The sequence below is a fragment of the Nymphaea colorata genome, chromosome 4 (genome assembly GCF_008831285.2).
Source record: "Nymphaea colorata isolate Beijing-Zhang1983 chromosome 4, ASM883128v2, whole genome shotgun sequence".
Lineage (NCBI taxonomy): Eukaryota > Viridiplantae > Streptophyta > Magnoliopsida > Nymphaeales > Nymphaeaceae > Nymphaea > Nymphaea colorata.
The window spans coordinates 22,147,574-22,165,551 of record NC_045141.1 but is presented as its reverse complement, the minus strand read 5'-3'; the positions used below and the strand labels follow the sequence as shown (position 1 = coordinate 22,165,551).

At 38.3% G+C, this 17,978-nt stretch overlaps 1 protein-coding gene across 1 annotated transcript; it reads left to right on the top strand.

Annotated features, from left to right (window-relative positions):
- The first annotated feature begins 8,633 nt into the window (after positions 1 to 8,633).
- LOC116253556 (cinnamoyl-CoA reductase-like SNL6) lies at positions 8,634 to 15,093 on the top strand. Its single transcript, XM_031628419.2, has 5 exons — positions 8,634 to 8,910; positions 10,495 to 10,655; positions 13,552 to 13,740; positions 14,049 to 14,383; positions 14,873 to 15,093. Exons 1-5 carry the CDS (start codon positions 8,775 to 8,777, stop codon positions 14,961 to 14,963), a joined length of 912 nt encoding a protein of 303 aa, XP_031484279.1. The 5' UTR covers positions 8,634 to 8,774; the 3' UTR covers positions 14,964 to 15,093.
- Positions 15,094 to 17,978: the final 2,885 nt, after the last annotated feature.

Here is a 17,978-nt window from a genome sequence, read left to right as displayed (position 1 = left end):
ATTCATCATGAGCTTTAGTTGATGCTACCAAGCAAGTCTAAGCTGATATTTCTACTGGATCAGGTTTCTTGTTTTCATCACAAGTAATGGAACTCGACTGATCATAGCTACTTATGATGCATTTGGATTTTAGGCCAAAGATATCTGAGCTGATAGACCCCTTGATATATTAATTTTCTTTGTCGTACTGAATAAGAGTCTTGATAACAAATTACATTGTAATCTATAAATCTACTTACAAAAATAAAAGAACCATGCGAGTGACCTATGCTTACCTGAGCAGGCTGTGGACTCCGACAAGCTTGAGTGAGTATTGAAGAGCCAATTCCTGATTCAAGTACCTCAAGGTTTAGTTCCTGAAATATGATAAGCTTGTCAAACTTATAGTCTCATAGACCTGTTTTGTGAGCCTCCGTATGACTATGATCCCATAATTAAGTAGAGAACCAACAAAGTTTATTGCCGTACAAATAAGAGCAGAATCTTGGGGCTTCAAAATGCTTTTAAATCGTGTAACGTATGTAAATTTTAGCAGATTTCAAGGACATGAGGACAAATATTCTAACTGTGTGTGCATAGATGCACACGGGAATACTCGGATGATGTCGTATCCTAAGTTTTTCATGTAAAGAGTTAACCATGTGAGATATGGTTGTCATAATTAAAAAACTCCTGGTATTTGATCCTGTATCGAAGCTTTTCTTTTTCTCAACGAAGAAAGCCACCAAGTTTTGTTTATCCCAGACATGCTGATCAAAGAGGTTGTCTTCAACGATTGCTGAATTGAGTTATCCCGCTGTGTGAACCATGAAACCCTTAATAAATGTTTTGAGTCGCCATTCTCAGACTGTACGACTAGACACAAGCCAATAGAGGCGTTGAAAGGATGCTCCACATGTAATGGAGTTTACATTCCCTATTGATGTAAATGCGGCCTCTGCGCCATGTTTGTTTTTTCCGTTCTTGAGATGCAAGGAGAAATGCATCTCATTCTTGGCATCCTTGGGATGAGAAATCAAACATCTTCTTAATAAGGGCGCTTGGTGCCTAAAATGAGTTTGATGGTGTACCTTTCTGGGGTATCTATGTTCTTTCGGAGAGATACTAGGACCACAAGGCAGTCGTTATTTTGCCTTTAAAGCCATAACATGAAAATTTTCATGCTAGATTTTATTTTTGTTTGATTTGAGGAACACTGGGCACCTGTAAATGCCTGAAACTTCATCCGTCCAGCACACCTTGAAAAGTACCTTGATTATCCTCCTTTGCCTTTTAGGGGAAAATGTACGCCTCTAGTATCTTCGGGCTCTAAAACCTTTGAACCTGTGGAGGTTTTAGACCGACCAACCTATCCGATTAAATTGGAACGGACCAACCTAGTCAGGTAGAGGATTCGTTGAGTGATCAAATTTTTTTTTTCTGTTTTCGTGGGTAATTAAAATTTTGTAAAGGTTTGAAAATTAAAAGTCTGAAACTTATGGGGATTTTAATCCAAACCGCTTCACCATGTAAGCAAGTTCTTATATATATATATATATATATATATATATATATATATATATATATATAATTAACAATTTATGGAGGTCTTAAGCTAACCCACATAGCGAGGTGTACGGATTCATTGTTTGTTATCGTTACTATATGTGTATTATAGATGTGTATGAAGGTTTGAAATTACCGGGTTGGAAACACAACCATGGATGTTTTACAAACTTCCTAGCGAGGTGCACAAATTTTTTAACCTGTTATTCTTCATGTCAATAGAATTTTATGAGGTTTTGAAATTATCAGCCGATATGGAGCTCTGAAGCCAACACCTAGCCAGGTGTACGAGTTCTTAGTTGGTTAGCAATTTTGTTTTTTGCGTCAATAGAATGCGATTAGAATGTGAAAAATTAACAATGTGAAGCTGATGCATGCGAATCTCTAAAAACTGGATACTAAGAAGTTCTTGACATATGCATTCTCTCTCTATCTCTCGAGTATGTAGTGTCCATGAATTTCACTATCATACTTGATCGGCCGTCTACCACCATCTGGCTGGTTTGTTGAAAAAAAAAAACAGCAGTACTAATAGATTCAAAATATCCAAAATTTATCTGGATAAAAGGTATTGTTGAAAACAAATAAGTAAATCAATTTCTATAAGGAATCTAAATCAGCACTTTTTGAAAATAAATAGGCTCTAAAATTACATCCACATATTCGATTTCAATCTTTTATGAATTTGTACCTTCTCACTTCATTTATGATGTCAAAATTTTCGATAACAGCTCGCATGAGTGGCATATGTCAGACAGCCGTGGACAACCGTTCAAATGAGACGGTCAAAACCATGAATAAATATAAATATAAATATAAATAAATATATGAATGGTATCTACTGGACTTACATAGAATAGGAATCATCTGGACGGTCGATTTCAATGAGATTAGACAGCGAAAATTAATTTGTAAACAGTTGACATAGTTTTCATATATGTGTGTCTCATTCAAATCAGTCTATTTTTAGTTGGTTTTCGCTCCTTTTTTGCTCTTACTCCACATATTTTTTCTCCTTTCACGTTGTTATTCTTTTTTTCTCTCTCTCTCTCTCTCTCTCTCTCTCTGTAACTGTTCTCCCCCATTAAGATAACTTGATCTTAGGGAGGAGGGTGGACCTAAAAATGATCAAATTAGATAGGAGTTCAAAATGGTAGGTAGCCTATTAATGCATTTGGGTTACCAAATTCAGGAATTTAATTGATTTTAGGCTTGAATTTGCACTGAAAGTAATTTGATTGTCTGTAATCTTGTGTCGCAATCAAGTTCCCCAGTCCATGTGAATTTTCTTCTTGCTGATTGTCAGGATGTTTTTATTAAAACCTTCCTTGCTGGTGATCCTTTCCTTTTAGATGAAGCGGAAGATTGCATTCTAATGCTTCCTTTAGTTTCCCGTAGACAAATGTTGTTTTGGGAGTTAAGTTAAGCAACAAACTTAGGCATTATTTAGCTGATGATTTTTATCTTTCCCATTAACTATAGCCAATTATACAAGTGATACAATAAAGTGAAATCATACCCTTCCATATTTTTTTTTAAGGAGGGACCTTTTTTCTTCTATGCTTCCTTGTTAGGATCTCTCTTTCAATCCTTCTGATGGGCATAAGACGCAAGCGCCCTCCGCTACTACTCCATCTTGCTCCCTCTCCAATCTTCGATCGTCTGAACCAAGCCGTGCGCAGGAGTCCCTCTATTCATGTCCTCTCCATTTTCTCTTGAAAAGCCGGAAAAGGTGGCCGATCTCGAACCTTTTGCAGTCCCTGTTGAACCACGTTCACAGACTGGTTTCTTATTAAATTCAAATACAATGATTTGTGGTCCAGTTAATGCTGTCCTTGATTGGAATCTTAGCATTTTTTTTCTACGTGTGTATATTTTTAACCACAAAGGAGGAAATGGGGTTGGTAGATGTCTAACACATCGTGCACACCATATACGCCAAGCCAACAACCTTCATTTCGTAGTTGAGGATCTACTTCTCCAACCTGCCAAAATAAGAACTGGTAGAGGTGCACGTGAGGTCATCTACTTCTGAACCTACTACGAGGCGCCTGAACCAAGCTTGGGAAAGCTTGGTTAGTTGGCCGTAGCATCATGACCCTTCTTGACATTGCACTAGGCCATTTGATTATACATGAATGATTGACTAGTTCTTGACAACTGTTGACAGAACAGAAAAAGCGAAACTAAGATCTTCTGAGCAAATAGCAAGAAAGTAAGTAAGATATATATATATATATATATATATATATATATATATATATATATATATATATATATATATATATATATATATATATATATATATATATATAGGGTGTGGTGTGGGGCGGGGTGTGTGTGGAGTCACCACACTCAGGGTGTTTGAATGTTTGAAGGAGATTGAGCGAGACACACATTGTGTCGACCATATAGTAATTACCACCCAAATGTGGAGGTGCGTCTCCTTGAAGGATACGTCTCGGACGTTGACGTTCTTTTTGAGATGCTCTCCACTCGTTCGCACCGATCCTGGAGCTGTCAAAGCCGTAAAGATGGTTGTAAATACGTGAAATTTACATCTTCAGCTTTGTCTGATGCTTGGATTATTCAGAATAATAATTAGAAGGGTTTTAAATTATTGGTGTTTCGGAGAAAAATTCATCTCAAAAAGTATATCTTGAGTGAGCAAGTGGAATATTTCATCTTACCATTCAGTCGGTACCTCAGAATAATGCCTCCATTGTACTTCAACTTGCCTCAAGAATGCATTCACCAGATGAACGGGCTTGGTAGTTACCAGCGATGCTTTTAAAAAACATGTGAGACGTAATTTTCAAGAAACTTGTGGGAAACATCTTTGTCTTGCCAGGTGAAATTTTGGGCCCCCACAGCTCAATTTTTCATCTCATCTTTTTTCTCTTTAAATTTGTCATGCGCTCTCTTTTTCTGGTTTCCATTTCCAGTACCGTTAGCTCAAAGCATGTTCGGAAGTTTTACATTATAAAAAGTGAAATTAGAGCATGGTAAGCATCCCACTACTTCTAAAAATCGAATGATTTAACAATATGAATACTCGAACCTTTTCTTCTTCTTGATTTAGAAAGGGGAAAGAAAAAAAGACTGAGTGTCCAGATAGCTGCTAAAACCATGATCTAAAGCTGTTAATGGGCCTTGAGAAGATTACTTTAAACAGGTCTGGTCTTCTTTCTTGAAAACAATGATTTCTCGACATCAAGGTCAAGGAAACCAGGTTAAACCTCTATCAGATCATTGTAAGAAATCAATACGCTCACTCATCGATGGGCCAACCGCCTAGTCGTGTGCATCTTGTCCGGGGGTGATTCTTCCATCACCAGAATTACCGTGTTTTAGAGCAACAACGAAGCTTCTTAGCGAATGAGTTACGACCCTTGACACTGAGGAAAATGCCGGAAGCGGTCTCCTATTTGAAGATTAATTCATCTTAAACTAGAAGTATCTTCTTTTCTTTCCTCCTTACTCTTGAGAAACAGGTAACCGGCGCGCTGGAAGTTTCTTCTAACATCATAAAAATTGAAATTTAATCAAGGGAATTTTTTCATAAAATAAGCTTAACATTTTTATATTATTAGAAAATTCGCCTAGCTTTTTCATGCTTAATTGAAAAAAAAAAAATCTTCTGCCGGCCCTGCTTTAGGCGCGTGGTTTTGCCCCTAGAAAAGGGTTGAAGAAAAGCGCCTCAATTAGATCCTCACATAATTTTCAGACACATGACCGAAAATTTGATAATATAGTCGAAAACCACCTCCAAAAAGGCGCAGCTGAGGAATAAACTTAACCAACTCAAATGTAGTGTGACAAAGGATGGCGCCCTGGTACTAAACTGCTACTGCAGCTTGAAAGTTGTACACTACTCCTCTAGAAGACGTGTGTGCCTGTGGGTACGTTATATGTATATACACGTGGAATGCTGGAGGAGGTTTAGAGTTGGGTGCGTGTTGAAAATCAAAAGTGATCTAGTAGTTAACCATCCCCAGAAATATGATTTCTATGTCAAGTTTTATAGTTTTAGACATGAATTTTACATCCGTATATTGTTTTTATAAAAATATGCAAAAGATTGTGTCAAGCGATTGAACATGCCGCATAGTTGAGATTTTATAATCTCTCTCTCTCTCCCGTTGACACATTTCGATGATGCCGACGTGTTCATCATAACGAAAGACCTATAAATTTACTCTTCATTCATTAGCTTTACCAAGAAGTAAACATAATTAATTGTTGTATAAAGTCCGATTCATTTTTAGTGTTTAGTTTTTGGAATATTGTCAAAATCGACTTGAATTGATAGATCAAAACCCAGCTGGTGGCACAACAATTCGGTTTACTGGACGATCCATGAGGGCGACATGTCATACGCTATTCACTTTTTATTATAGTTTTATTTTGTTTTACAATTTTCTATTTTATGCTGTTATAAAATAAATATAATAATATTTTTTACGGATTCGTCAATTCAGCTCTCGTTCACTTAATCAGCAGCTTGGCCGATTTGATTAGTTTTCCAATTTTGAAAGCATTAAGTTTTTGAATGGCCAAAAATATCTCAATATATGTTCCACCAATTTAAAATCTCATCTCCAGTAAACAAGTCAGGAAAAGACAAAATCTGAAAAAACAACATATGCCAACTAAATTATATATATATCGTCAACTCATTTGAATGAGAACTGTTCCATCTATTGTGATGGATGGTTAACAAAATAAAAAAGTAAAGAACATTTTCATCCTCTAATTTTAATTTATATTTTTTCTGAATCATCTCGTGGGATGATCAAAAAGTCTTAGGAGCAGCCACAATGGCAACCTGAAGACTGAAGTAGCAAGGGGCAGCTAACTATGCAACCACAAGTTACAAAGCCATGTCCTCCAAAGAAAGAGCCACTGCTTGAGAGTGCTGAAAGAAGGTCGAGAGAGGGAGAAGGAGGGCACCTCGTCAAACCTGTGTCCCCTACCACCTGATAAAACCAAACAAGAAAAAACTGCAGACGGGAAAACACCCGGAAGAAGAGGAAGAGGAAGAGGAAGAGACGGCGGGGGACTCATCGAATCCATCGAAATGCGACTCATGCGTCAGTGGATGCGAAAGTCCGTGAGGTCCAATATTCAACCAGAAAATAACAGCACATCATGAACTGTCACCAATCTGAACGTTACTCTCCAACTTCAACAATGCCTCTTCTTCTCTTCACCAGAACAAGTAATTCCTTGAGTTTTCCCTGTTATATGCGTTCATATTTTATATGTCGAACGCGGCGAGGGCTTCAACTTTCTTATATTTGTTGGGTTCACTCTTCTCCTATCACATTATACTCGATTGGAAGAATTTTGACCTTACTGGTGCCAATCCCGAGCCCTAATTATGCGACAGGTGGCTTCAAAGCTTCACTAGCTGGGTTTCAAGATTTATGATAAATAAGATTTAGAAAAAATGATGATGATGTTGATGAAGCTTACATCTTTGGCATCTTTAATTTGACACATGGAAGGTCATAAATGTGGAAGTAGAAAGCTGCATATGTATCTTATGTTTATCTGTACTTTTTTGCATGTTTGTGTTGCTCTCAGGAAGCATCTGTTGGTGTCAATCTGATAGGAGGCCTGCCTAACCCCAACTTGCCGATAGAAAAAGAAAAGAACACATGTATATTGAGTTATCTTCAAAAAAAAAAAAATTATATGATTCCTTTAAGCTTTATATGTGACAAGCTTGGTAGCCAAAAAGTAAATTCTTTCAAACATTTAGATGAATCAATAATGCATTCACATGCTCCTCCATATGAAGCTTCGTGCACAATATACGTGTCCATAATGTAATGTATAGATGTTTTCATGTAGTTCCAAGTGGGTAGAGCAATTTAACTTTGCACGTAAATGTTTTATACGATTGGGGTTAAAAAAACATTCATAATGATCAAGATTCTGATGGTATCTAGGTCTCATATATGAAAATATGAAAATGGATACAGATTTTCCATGCTTGAGCACTACTGTTGGGAGCCCATGCTTTTAACCACTGGCTCTGGTGGGTGCATCGGAGCTCAGTGTCACGAATCTGGATCAAATAAATATTCCTGTCTATTTTGTCAAGAAAAAAAAAGTTTGAATACTGAAGCAAAACTGAGGCATCATAGACTCAACATGCTTATATGAATCCAAGTCGAGTTGGAGTCAGACAGCCTAATGATCCAATTCGGATGTGAATTTTAATGAACTGAATCCAACAATGATGGCAGGTTCAGATTGAATGTTGAAAAAAACTCTCTTACTGTGGTCCGTCCATATACTGCATAAGCACTTACCGTGCTTATTTACGAGTGCCCTTAAACCATAATATCGTTGTCATTCTGTTTTCTCATCGATCTCTTGAATAGATATTGCCTGTAATATGCTTCCATGCATCATTCATGAACACAAGTAATTTAAGAAAATGGGTGTGTATCATTTTTTAGAATACTTGCATACACTCTTCAAGCTTTTTCAGGATGCCTATATCATTTCTTTCAGAAAAAAAAAAAAGAAACAATTTCAGCAGTAATTTTTGGTTTGGGTCTACTGTGGAACGCGAAAGTAAAAAGTAGGCATGAAATCATCAACAGCAATAGCTGAAGGATGAACTTACCAATTACTTGTACGAATTATATTTTAAATTACAAGTGAAAGATGAATTTGGAGGGAAGAAAAAATCCAATAAGAAACCTTACGAGCCCGGATAACAATTTGAGCTGTTCATGGAGGACTTACGCCCCATCGACTGGGTGGCTTAAATGGTTAAGCGACTCACCCAGAGGCCCAGCTGATCTCAATTTCACTGCCAATATTATTTTAATACTTTTTTTCCCGGTTCTCTCCCTCTCTTAATTAATAAATGTAAAGACTCAATAGTACATAGTATGCTTTCGTTTTCAAGCTGCCAATATTGCTGCAAAACTGAAAAAGAGGGAAAAAAAAAAAAAAAAAAGGCTCTCCTCTCTCTCTCTAGCAATAACAACTACCACCAACCCGTCCCTCTTCTCACACGATCTTTGAATGCTAGCTCCCTGCCATTTTAAATACCGACTGCTTTCCAGTTTCCATCCCCATCCCCAACCCAAACCAAAACCCACCCGCCCTCTCTCTCTCTCTCTCTCTCTCTCTCTCTCTCTCTCCCTGTACATTTGCCCAACCGGGTCGAGAGGGGGAGAGAGAGCTCCTGTGGCAGCGAAGCTATGGGTCCGCCTCCCGCGATGCCGGAAGCCCCAAAATCGGTCTGCGTCATGGACGCCTCCGGCTACCTCGGCTCGCGCTTGGTCCACCATCTTCTCCGCAGAGGCTACAACGTTCATGCTGCCGTCAACAACGGAGGTAAAATTTCACTTCAAAATTGATTTTCCTCCTTTTCTCTCCCTTTTCTCTTTTCTTCATTTCTTCCCCATGGAAATAGTCATTTATGTAAGAAGAAGAAGAAGAAGAAGGGAAAGCCGGCAAGGCGAACAGAGAAACAGAAATCCCCCAAAGCGAATGGTTTTTTTCCTGATGAGAGATCATAGGCTTTGTTTTGTGATGACGATGATGATGGTGGATTCTAGTTGGTTCATTCAGGCGAAAACTGAAGTTTCAGCCGTCATAAGTTGTGATCGGTAATGTGTCCAAGCATTATCTGGAAATGCGGGATAATTTGAGAAGTTGGGCTATTATCTGCAACCGAATTTCCCAAATCACAATTTTTTGGACGGATGCGGCATCCGGAAAGAATCAGGAATAAAACTGCTTCACGACTTTGAATTTTCACCATACTCGGCCGTTTCATCTCACTCTACGCAGTCCGTCTTGGTGGATCTGGACATCGGTGGACTCTTGACCAAAATACAAAACCAGTCTCCCGGTGAAATTGAGTTCTTGTTCTGCTCAAACTGCACAATTCAAATTTCTTATGGTTTTCAAAATATCTCGAGTGTCGGCATGAGAAGCTATTTGATTCCATTGATATTCCTTTTCAGAGGAAGAAATTTCACACTTTGACAGCTCTTTTGTCCGTAGCCAGTTCATTAAAGAGAACTCTTTCATCCTTCTTGGGTTCTACAAGTACAAACTTTCCAGTCAATCTACTCTGAAGAAAGTCTCTAGCTCATGGGGAAACGTTTCGTGGAAGAAAATTTCTAATAGGACACTTAACGCTTGTTCTAAAAGAGCGGTTTGACCTGCACAGCGTATCTTGATTTTGAATGTGAAATGTTCTCCGTGCTTGGATGAGATTATTGTTCTTTTCATTTTTCCTTTATTTTGAAGTGAATTGATACGAGGTAGAAGTTTTCAGGTGAGTTTCTCCCAGCTTGTTTGCTTGAGGACATGATTAGAGAAGCATGTTAAACTGTTTATTGAAATATTTCCTCTCTTTTTAATTTATGTTTTCTCCAATCGCATGGATCCACGCTGATAATATCTTTTACTATGCAGTATAAAAGTTCTCAAGGAAAGGGTGTTCCCTTAACAAATTTATTTATTATATAATACCACCGTAGTTGGAGAATAGGCAGTATGAATACTCTACATCAATGTTGCCGTTTTTTGTACAGTTTGGGCTCATTCCCCCCAAGTCCCCAACGATATTTGGCCGGTTTGATGTCGCCTAAAAAAAAAGAGGAAGACCTTTTTTGCAATTTTTTTAAATTAGTTGCAACCTTCTAAACAGAAGAGAGGAAACAGGCGCAGCTGTGTATTAAGTCCCAACATTATCATTCTTTGAGCTTTTTCACGATATCGTTGTCGAGTTCAAGACTTTTCTCTGACGTTTCGAATAATTTGGTGGAGCCCTCGACGGGTACCCCTCCATTAAAAAAGAAGATCAAATTTACTTATTATGATTACTCACCCCTGCATCACAGGAACCTGTTATATATGTGCATATAATATACACGCTTTGACATATTACTGACGTTATTGGTGCAGGAGAGCTGGAGTTCCTGCAACGACTAGCGGGAGAGGATAATAAGTGCCTGAAACTGTACTCTTGTGATCCCTTGGATTACCAGAGTATAGTAGATGCTATCAAGGGATGTTGTGGATTGTTCTACAGTTTTGAGCCTCCAAAATATCAAACAGCCTACGATGTAAGTATTCAAATCCAATTTTGTCATTGTTGCTAGTTTTAATTTTTTACAAGATTAAAAAACCGAAAAAAAAGTTGTGGCAATTATTGGCAGCTATAAAATGCAAATTTCAAGCACGAAAATTTATAAAAGTAAATCTAATTTTACCGAAAGGAGATATATTTTGCCTTCAATTGTACAGAGTCTTCATGTTTCTCAATTTCCCATTATACAATTGGTCCTGCCCTCATGGTCTTAGTTTTACAAGAAAGGGGTTCATCCTCATCACTAAAGATAAATACGTCAGATTTCAATTAACTTTAAAGTATCTCTTTCACTTAGTTGGATACATGTTTTATTATTTCCAAGGGCATAATGTTTTTGGGTTCCAGTAAAAACTGCGCATCATTGGAGAGAGATTGTGAGTGCAAGAAGTTAAAATTGCTACAATTGTCACGGAATGAAGTTGCTAACTCGCAGTTGAAAACAAAACTGTTACTGTTGATGTTGGGCTTTGTAAGGTGAAATGGATAGCAACTCAATTTCTATTAGGTTTCTCATCCCAAAAGTGATTTCTGTATTGATTGCAATTTTTAACTTCATATTGTACGTGACTGAGGTCACATCAAGATATTCCAAAACCCACGTAATTTTCAGATTGAAAGAAACAATTATCCCTTATCAAAGGTTTCTAGAGAGAAGATTCTACAAATATGGAAAATAAGGATTATTCTTTCGAATCCACGAAGGGACACATGTTTGTGCGATGTGTTCTGCAACGAACATAGAAATCACTAATTATTCTAGTTGTTGGCATGGTCCATGGCTAGAGTACTAACGGTAATGAATTTAGTGCGGCCAAGATGACATAATGAAGTCCCAAAACCACAAGGCCAAGTTTGTTCCATGGCTTAAGCAGGCAGTGAAGGTTTCAAACATAGTTATAGAAAACTCGTTTTTTTTTTAAAAAAAAAAAAGTGAAAAAAAACACGATAAATTAACTAGCCATTTAAAACTTTAAAAAACGTTTTTAACGTTAAAAACAAAAAATGTGTGTTTTTAACTCTTTTTTCAGTTTTTTCATTTTTTTAAGCTTTTTTTTAATGTCAAACAGTTTTTTTTTTTCAATTTGTTGCAAGTCTATTATCTTTTGATGTTTATGTTATTAGTTTCTCACTTTTTTTTTATTTTTAGTTTTTTAAATTGTTTAAAAAATTACCATATTTTTCTTCTTTTTTTTATCGTTTTTTGCAAGCTTGCCGTATTATATCCGAGAAAAGTCTCACCGTTTAAAACTCTGAGACGTTATTTGTGACTATGGTTTCAAATCTGTGTTGCCTTGTAAAAATCATAGATTTGTCTTTTTTTCTCGTTTTTTCAAGGTTGCCGTATTATATTGGAGAAAAACATCGTCGTTTAAAACTTTGAGATGTTATTTGTATTTTAAATCTGCATTGCCTCATAAAAACCACAGATTTGTGGTTTGAAGGGGGAGGGGTTTGGCCATGGATGAGATCCAAGATTGTCAAAGATCGCTTAAATGAACAGTGAGAACCCGACCGATGGGCCCCTTTCCAGATTTTATGTCCAAAAAGAGGTGAGACATATTTGTTGTGTTTTCAAATATGAGAGAGCTTGTTGGGAAATTCCTGAGCTGGAACCAGGCCATCTGTCGGTGGGAAAACCCGGAAATATGTATGCAGCCAATGTTAAACTTTGGGGCCTTTGGTAACATGAACAGCATGTAACTGTTTTATGAATATATTTAAAAAATTAAGACAGATTTATAAAATACTTAAACACTTAAGGGCTTGTTTGGTTGGAAGGAAAGGGAGGGAAAGGGAGGGATTGAGCATTCTCTCCTGTGTTTGGTTGGCTAATTAGAAAGGAGGGAAAGGAAGGGAAAGAGAGGAAGTCTGTTTGGATGGGAGGGGAGGGAAAGGAAAGGAAAGGAAAAGAAAGGATTGTATAGTGTAAATTCAATCCCTTCCAAATCGGACGGATTGGGAGGGAAAGGAAAGGGAGTAAGTACAAAAGTGTTGACTGCCCAAAATACCCCTCCACGATTTTTCTTCCAACCTTTTGACTATTGAGGGTATTATTATAAATTGTATCGTTTCCTTTCCATTCCATTCACTTTTATCCAAACAAGCTTTTATAATCACCTCTTTCCATTTCATTCCATTCCCTTCCCTTTCTCTTCCCTTCCCTTCCCTTTCCATTCCTTTCCCTCCCTTTCCCTCCATCCCTTTCCTGGGCGTAAGTGTTCCATGAATCATCTCTTATGTCCTCTTACTATTTTCATAAATCACATTATTAGAGCTGCAAAAGGATAATATCCGGGATAGCTAGATGCATTAGAGGTAGAATCCGAGTACAATAGAAAAAGACAAGACACTCAAACCAGATCCGACCCATTTGCCATCCTAAACAAGCCTAATAAAACTTTTTGAGCATTGGTAGAGCCCATCAATGTTAAGGGGATCCTCAAGACATCTGGCCCACATTCTTCTTCTCTTCCCTTTTGGATATTTGTTTTGACATGTCGAAACCGCGCCCAACCTCGGTCCAACTTTCATTGGCTTCTGCAGAGGATGAATTTGCCCATGAGGTTCGAACTTTTGATCATGCGCCTACCGTCCTGGGCTGGCCCAATAGGCCTCACCCGCTTGGGACGTTCTTCCTAGATATTAGATTGATCTATCGAGTGTATAAAAAGATGCTGGAAAATATCTTATGTTTCAGTCGTCATAATTTAGTATTTATGTGTATGTATGTGTCTGTATGCCTGCACACGCCCACTGCATTCATCGACATGTTTTGGGGGATCTGGTGTACTGTCCATTTGCTTGACCCGACGTTGCCAATCAGAGAAGAAAAAATTGACAGTTTTACTTAAACTAATCTTGCCTTGCAGGATCTGATGATGGAGGTTGAGGTCCGAGCAGCTCACAATGTACTGGAAGCATGCGGGCAAACAGAGAGCATGGAGAAGGTGGTCTTTACCTCGTCTGTGGCTGCCGTCATCTGGAAAGAAAACCGGAAGAGCATGGCCGAATTCGACGAGCGACATTGGAGCGAGGCCAACTTCTGCAGAAATTTCAAGGTGATTTCATTTTACATTGGATCCGCAACTTCTTGACATATCCAGATGTAATACAAGAAAGCTAAGTCGACAGATTAAGATCTTCGTTTACATGTAATTGGTTAGCTTAGTATGTTTTGTCCGTCAGGTTTCCAGCTTATTCACTATATTTTTCTCGACGTCTTGCTGGGATATAACCAAGTCTGATATTTTGTGAGCATGATTCAAACATGGAACATCTTCTAATCTTGTAGATCCAATACGATTATGTATTGAATCCACTACATTATTCCAAATTTTAACGCCCTTTGGTTTTTCTGAGATGGCAGCTCTGGTACGCCCTGAGCAAGACGTTGGCTGAGAAGACTGCGTGGGCACTAGCTATGGACCGGGGAGTCAACATGGTCTCAGTCAACAGTGGGCTTTTAACTGGCCCGGACCTAGGCGCAGCACACCCATACCTCAAGGGAGCGGCGGAGATGTATGAGGACGGAGTCTTGGTCACGGTGGATGTTGACTACTTGGTCGATGCGCACATAGGCGCTTTCGAGAAGGAGTCGACCTTTGGGCGCCACATTTGCTTCAACCGACTCATCAACCGCGAGGAGGACGCGGTCGAGCTGGCTCGCCTCTTGGCTCCAAGCGCAACCTACCTACCTAACAGGTTCTCATTCCTTTCCCTCTCTTGGGGCGATCGTTAATAGAGCATCATATTGGCAGTACCGCTTTCTCCAACTGTCCGGATGTGCCGCAGGAATGTATATATATATGCATGTCCGCATGTACGTAAAACCTGCATTGCTATGTACGTAGAGACCTGGATTCCCACAAACAGTAGAAATCCCGGGGGTACAGAGTGGCCCGATGCAACTCCCTCTCTCCCTTTCCCTCTGAGAACAGGTGTAAACTATCTCGTTTTCCTTGGCCAAAACCTGGCCGTGGGAATATGAGTTTTCTAGAGTCGATATGGCTCCAATGCCGCATGCAGGACACTAAAAGGTATGGATTCATTTGTTAATGGGTATAAGATTTTAATGGAGATGAATCTTTACAAGCATAACTATGAAAAATTTCTCTTTATTACGAGAAAAGACTAAAAAAAGTTTTGATATTGTTCCTGAATCTTATTGTCTTCCGTCTTCTGTGTTAGCAGCAAGGATTCAAAAATGTACGAGCAAAGGATCAGCAACAAGAAGCTGAATAAGATAATGGTGGATTTTACCGGCGGGATCAGGGATGAGTGAGGCAATATATGTACCCTGGGCCAGTGAATAACGGCGGCAGAAGATGTTATATGTACACATCTGTCTCTCTGTACTTATGAAGTACGTGTGATTGGTATCTTTAATGCAAAAGTGTTAAGTATTTTGGTTCTGGTCGTGTCCAATAGATCAATAAATCTTTTGAGGCCTGTCAATTTGTTACTGCTGTTCTAATTTATTTGGATGCTCTAATATGGAAAAGTGAGCCGAGCAGATATCTTTTCAAAGAAACCTTGTAACAAGCTCGCCATCTATATGGCCGTTTATCACGAAAAATGAAAGGCTGTGATGATTTCAGTGTGCATGCTCTGCTCACATGTCACCACCACCGGCGATGGCAGAGTTAAAAAAAATTAATTGAAGGGGCACTTGTTTAAAAATACTCAAATTTGGTGGGCACTTATATATATATAAAGATAAATATTTAAGATTTCTATTTAAAAATAAAAAAAAATTAAGAGGACCAGTCACCATATGGCATGTCCCCTTTGAAGGAAACCCTGTTAAGTTAAATATTTTGAGGGAGGAACCTCACATGTCACCAACTGTCATACACATGAATGCAATACACTCACAGGTTTGCATGAAATGAACCACATGAATGTCATTCTTGACACACCAGAAAAGGTTAATCAAGTCGGACTCTTCTTAGGTTGTGCTAAAATCTGATTTAAAGTTTAAACAATACGAATCGTAAGACTTTCTAGAATAGTTTAGTAATTAGTCTCGTACAACCATACGAGATTCAGCGTTCAAAACGATGACCATCGAAATCGAGTGCCCAAATCGTAGATCTCTTCCAAAATGTGATTTGACAAATATAGGGAAGGGCCATTGATCTTGATCTAACTAATTACATTTTGAAAATAATCTCCTCGGTTTTCCTTTTCCTTTTTCAGACCACGGAAAACTTTTCAAGGGGAAAACTCCAGATGTGCTTATACTACCGAGCTGATTTGATTCTTGTTCTTAACGGAATGCCCTTCAAGGGGTAAACTCACGACGTGCTTAGACTAGCGAGGGCAGACTTGTGATTTGGTTCCTGTTCTTGGACTGCTAAGAACAGGATGTGTTCCCTGCTATTTAAGAATAGACAATGAATACCACCCGAAGTCCATTTACATGCAGTAGAACAAGGGAGATACCCGAAAGAAGCCGAAACCCATCCTCTCTTCATCTTGCCCCAAAGTCTAATACTGCATCAAGGCCTAAGTGAAGTTATAGTTACTTCCTCCAACTCAAGATCAGAGTATGTCATTGTTTGTAGTACAGATGAGTAACACCCACAAGTGATCGGGCTTTTAAAGGCTCACCAACTCGACCAGTTACACTAAGCCCCTTGAAGTACAGGCAGTAGAGCTGACACCTTGTTTTTGTTCTTTTTACAAAGGAGGCTTTGGAGTTTCCATGTTTTACCATTTTCCGAACTTTGGATCCTCATGATTTGGAAGAAATAAAATTATAAAACATCATTTTATTGATAATCCAGGCTTCCTCAAAGGGGAACGCTCCTTTGAAGGTGCCGATGTACAGCTTCAATTTTTATGTTTAACTTTTGGTTAACAAAGTGATGAGGATCTGCCCAAAACGCAGCTTTTGACAAAGAAAGAAGAGAAGGTCCAAAAACAATGTCGTCACAGCCGGAGGGATAGGCCTCGGCCGTTGGGTGGACAATCTTGCTCCGGACATCGCTGTTTCCACAAAGTGGTGAAGACAAGAAGAGTTTATAAGAGGATTTACGCTTGGTCTTTCTTGCTAACTCATTAACTGAAAAACCAGGGTAACATTAGTTTCCAGGGTGACCTTTCATGTACCATTGATATTGACAATCAATGGTCCTACGGCGAATACTGTTATATAAACATTTTACTTATTAATTAGAAATCTGTCTTCTTTTTCTCTCCTTTTTAAAGAAAGTAGGATCGTGGCAGGCATCTCTATCAGTTTGTTTAAGGAGAAGCACAATAAGCGTCAACTCAAGTTAGTTTTCGGGGTAAAATCTCTCTCTCTCTCTCTCTCTCTCTCTCTATATATATATATATATATATATATATATATATATATATATATATATTTGACCGAGTGAAAGAAAGAAAAGAGGAAGGGCTGGGGTTGGTGGCATGCCACCGACAAGCACAAAGGGAAGAAAAATTAGAGAGGACATGAAATAAACGTGGATGCACGCATTTACCTGCTTGCCACATCTTGAATAAATTATCCGCAAATTAAGAAATGAGAAAACACAACGGCAGCACGTTGCCCAACTAAGACAAGGCCAATTTCAAGAGGTTTTAAAGGGTTAGTATAGTTGGTCGGACCATAAGGGCTATCACTGCTTCGCTTATCGATGTTGTCAAAGTCTCTTGCGTAATTAGGAGCAAAGGAAAAGGAGAGGAGCCTTTGCTCCTTATACATGCTCAGCTCATAGATCTTTTATGACCGTCTATTTTAATCAATGCCGAACCACATAGGCATCAATAGCCAGATAGATGTACCGTTTTAAATTAGAATATAATCCTTAAGAGTTGTTTGGTAAAAGTAACACGTTGTTATTGTTTCGTGAATCTATCTCAAAAATTATAACAGATTCATCAAATGTACATATGTTTAACATATGCCAACTTTTTAGAACTCTTGCCCAACAACTGAAATGAATAGTTTGGTAGTATCATTATGAGCGTTTTTCTAATATCTTAGTAACTCATCACAATGTTTGAAATAAATTTATAAAACACTTATAAAGTATTTTCTACAGTCAAACTAACCTTGAGTTTGAGGACCTCAATTACACACTCAACAGTCTTGTATTTAATATGGATGGTAAAAAACGGACATATTCTTTAGTGGCGGATCTTTCAAGTCGTAAACTATGTGCCTATGAATGAGGGGTTCCAAATAGTTGAGCATCTGGTAAATTCTAATTGCCCATCACCAAGACCTTGAGTCTTGCATCGGCAAGAGACATGGACCATTTGGACCACCGAACTTTTTCTTTTC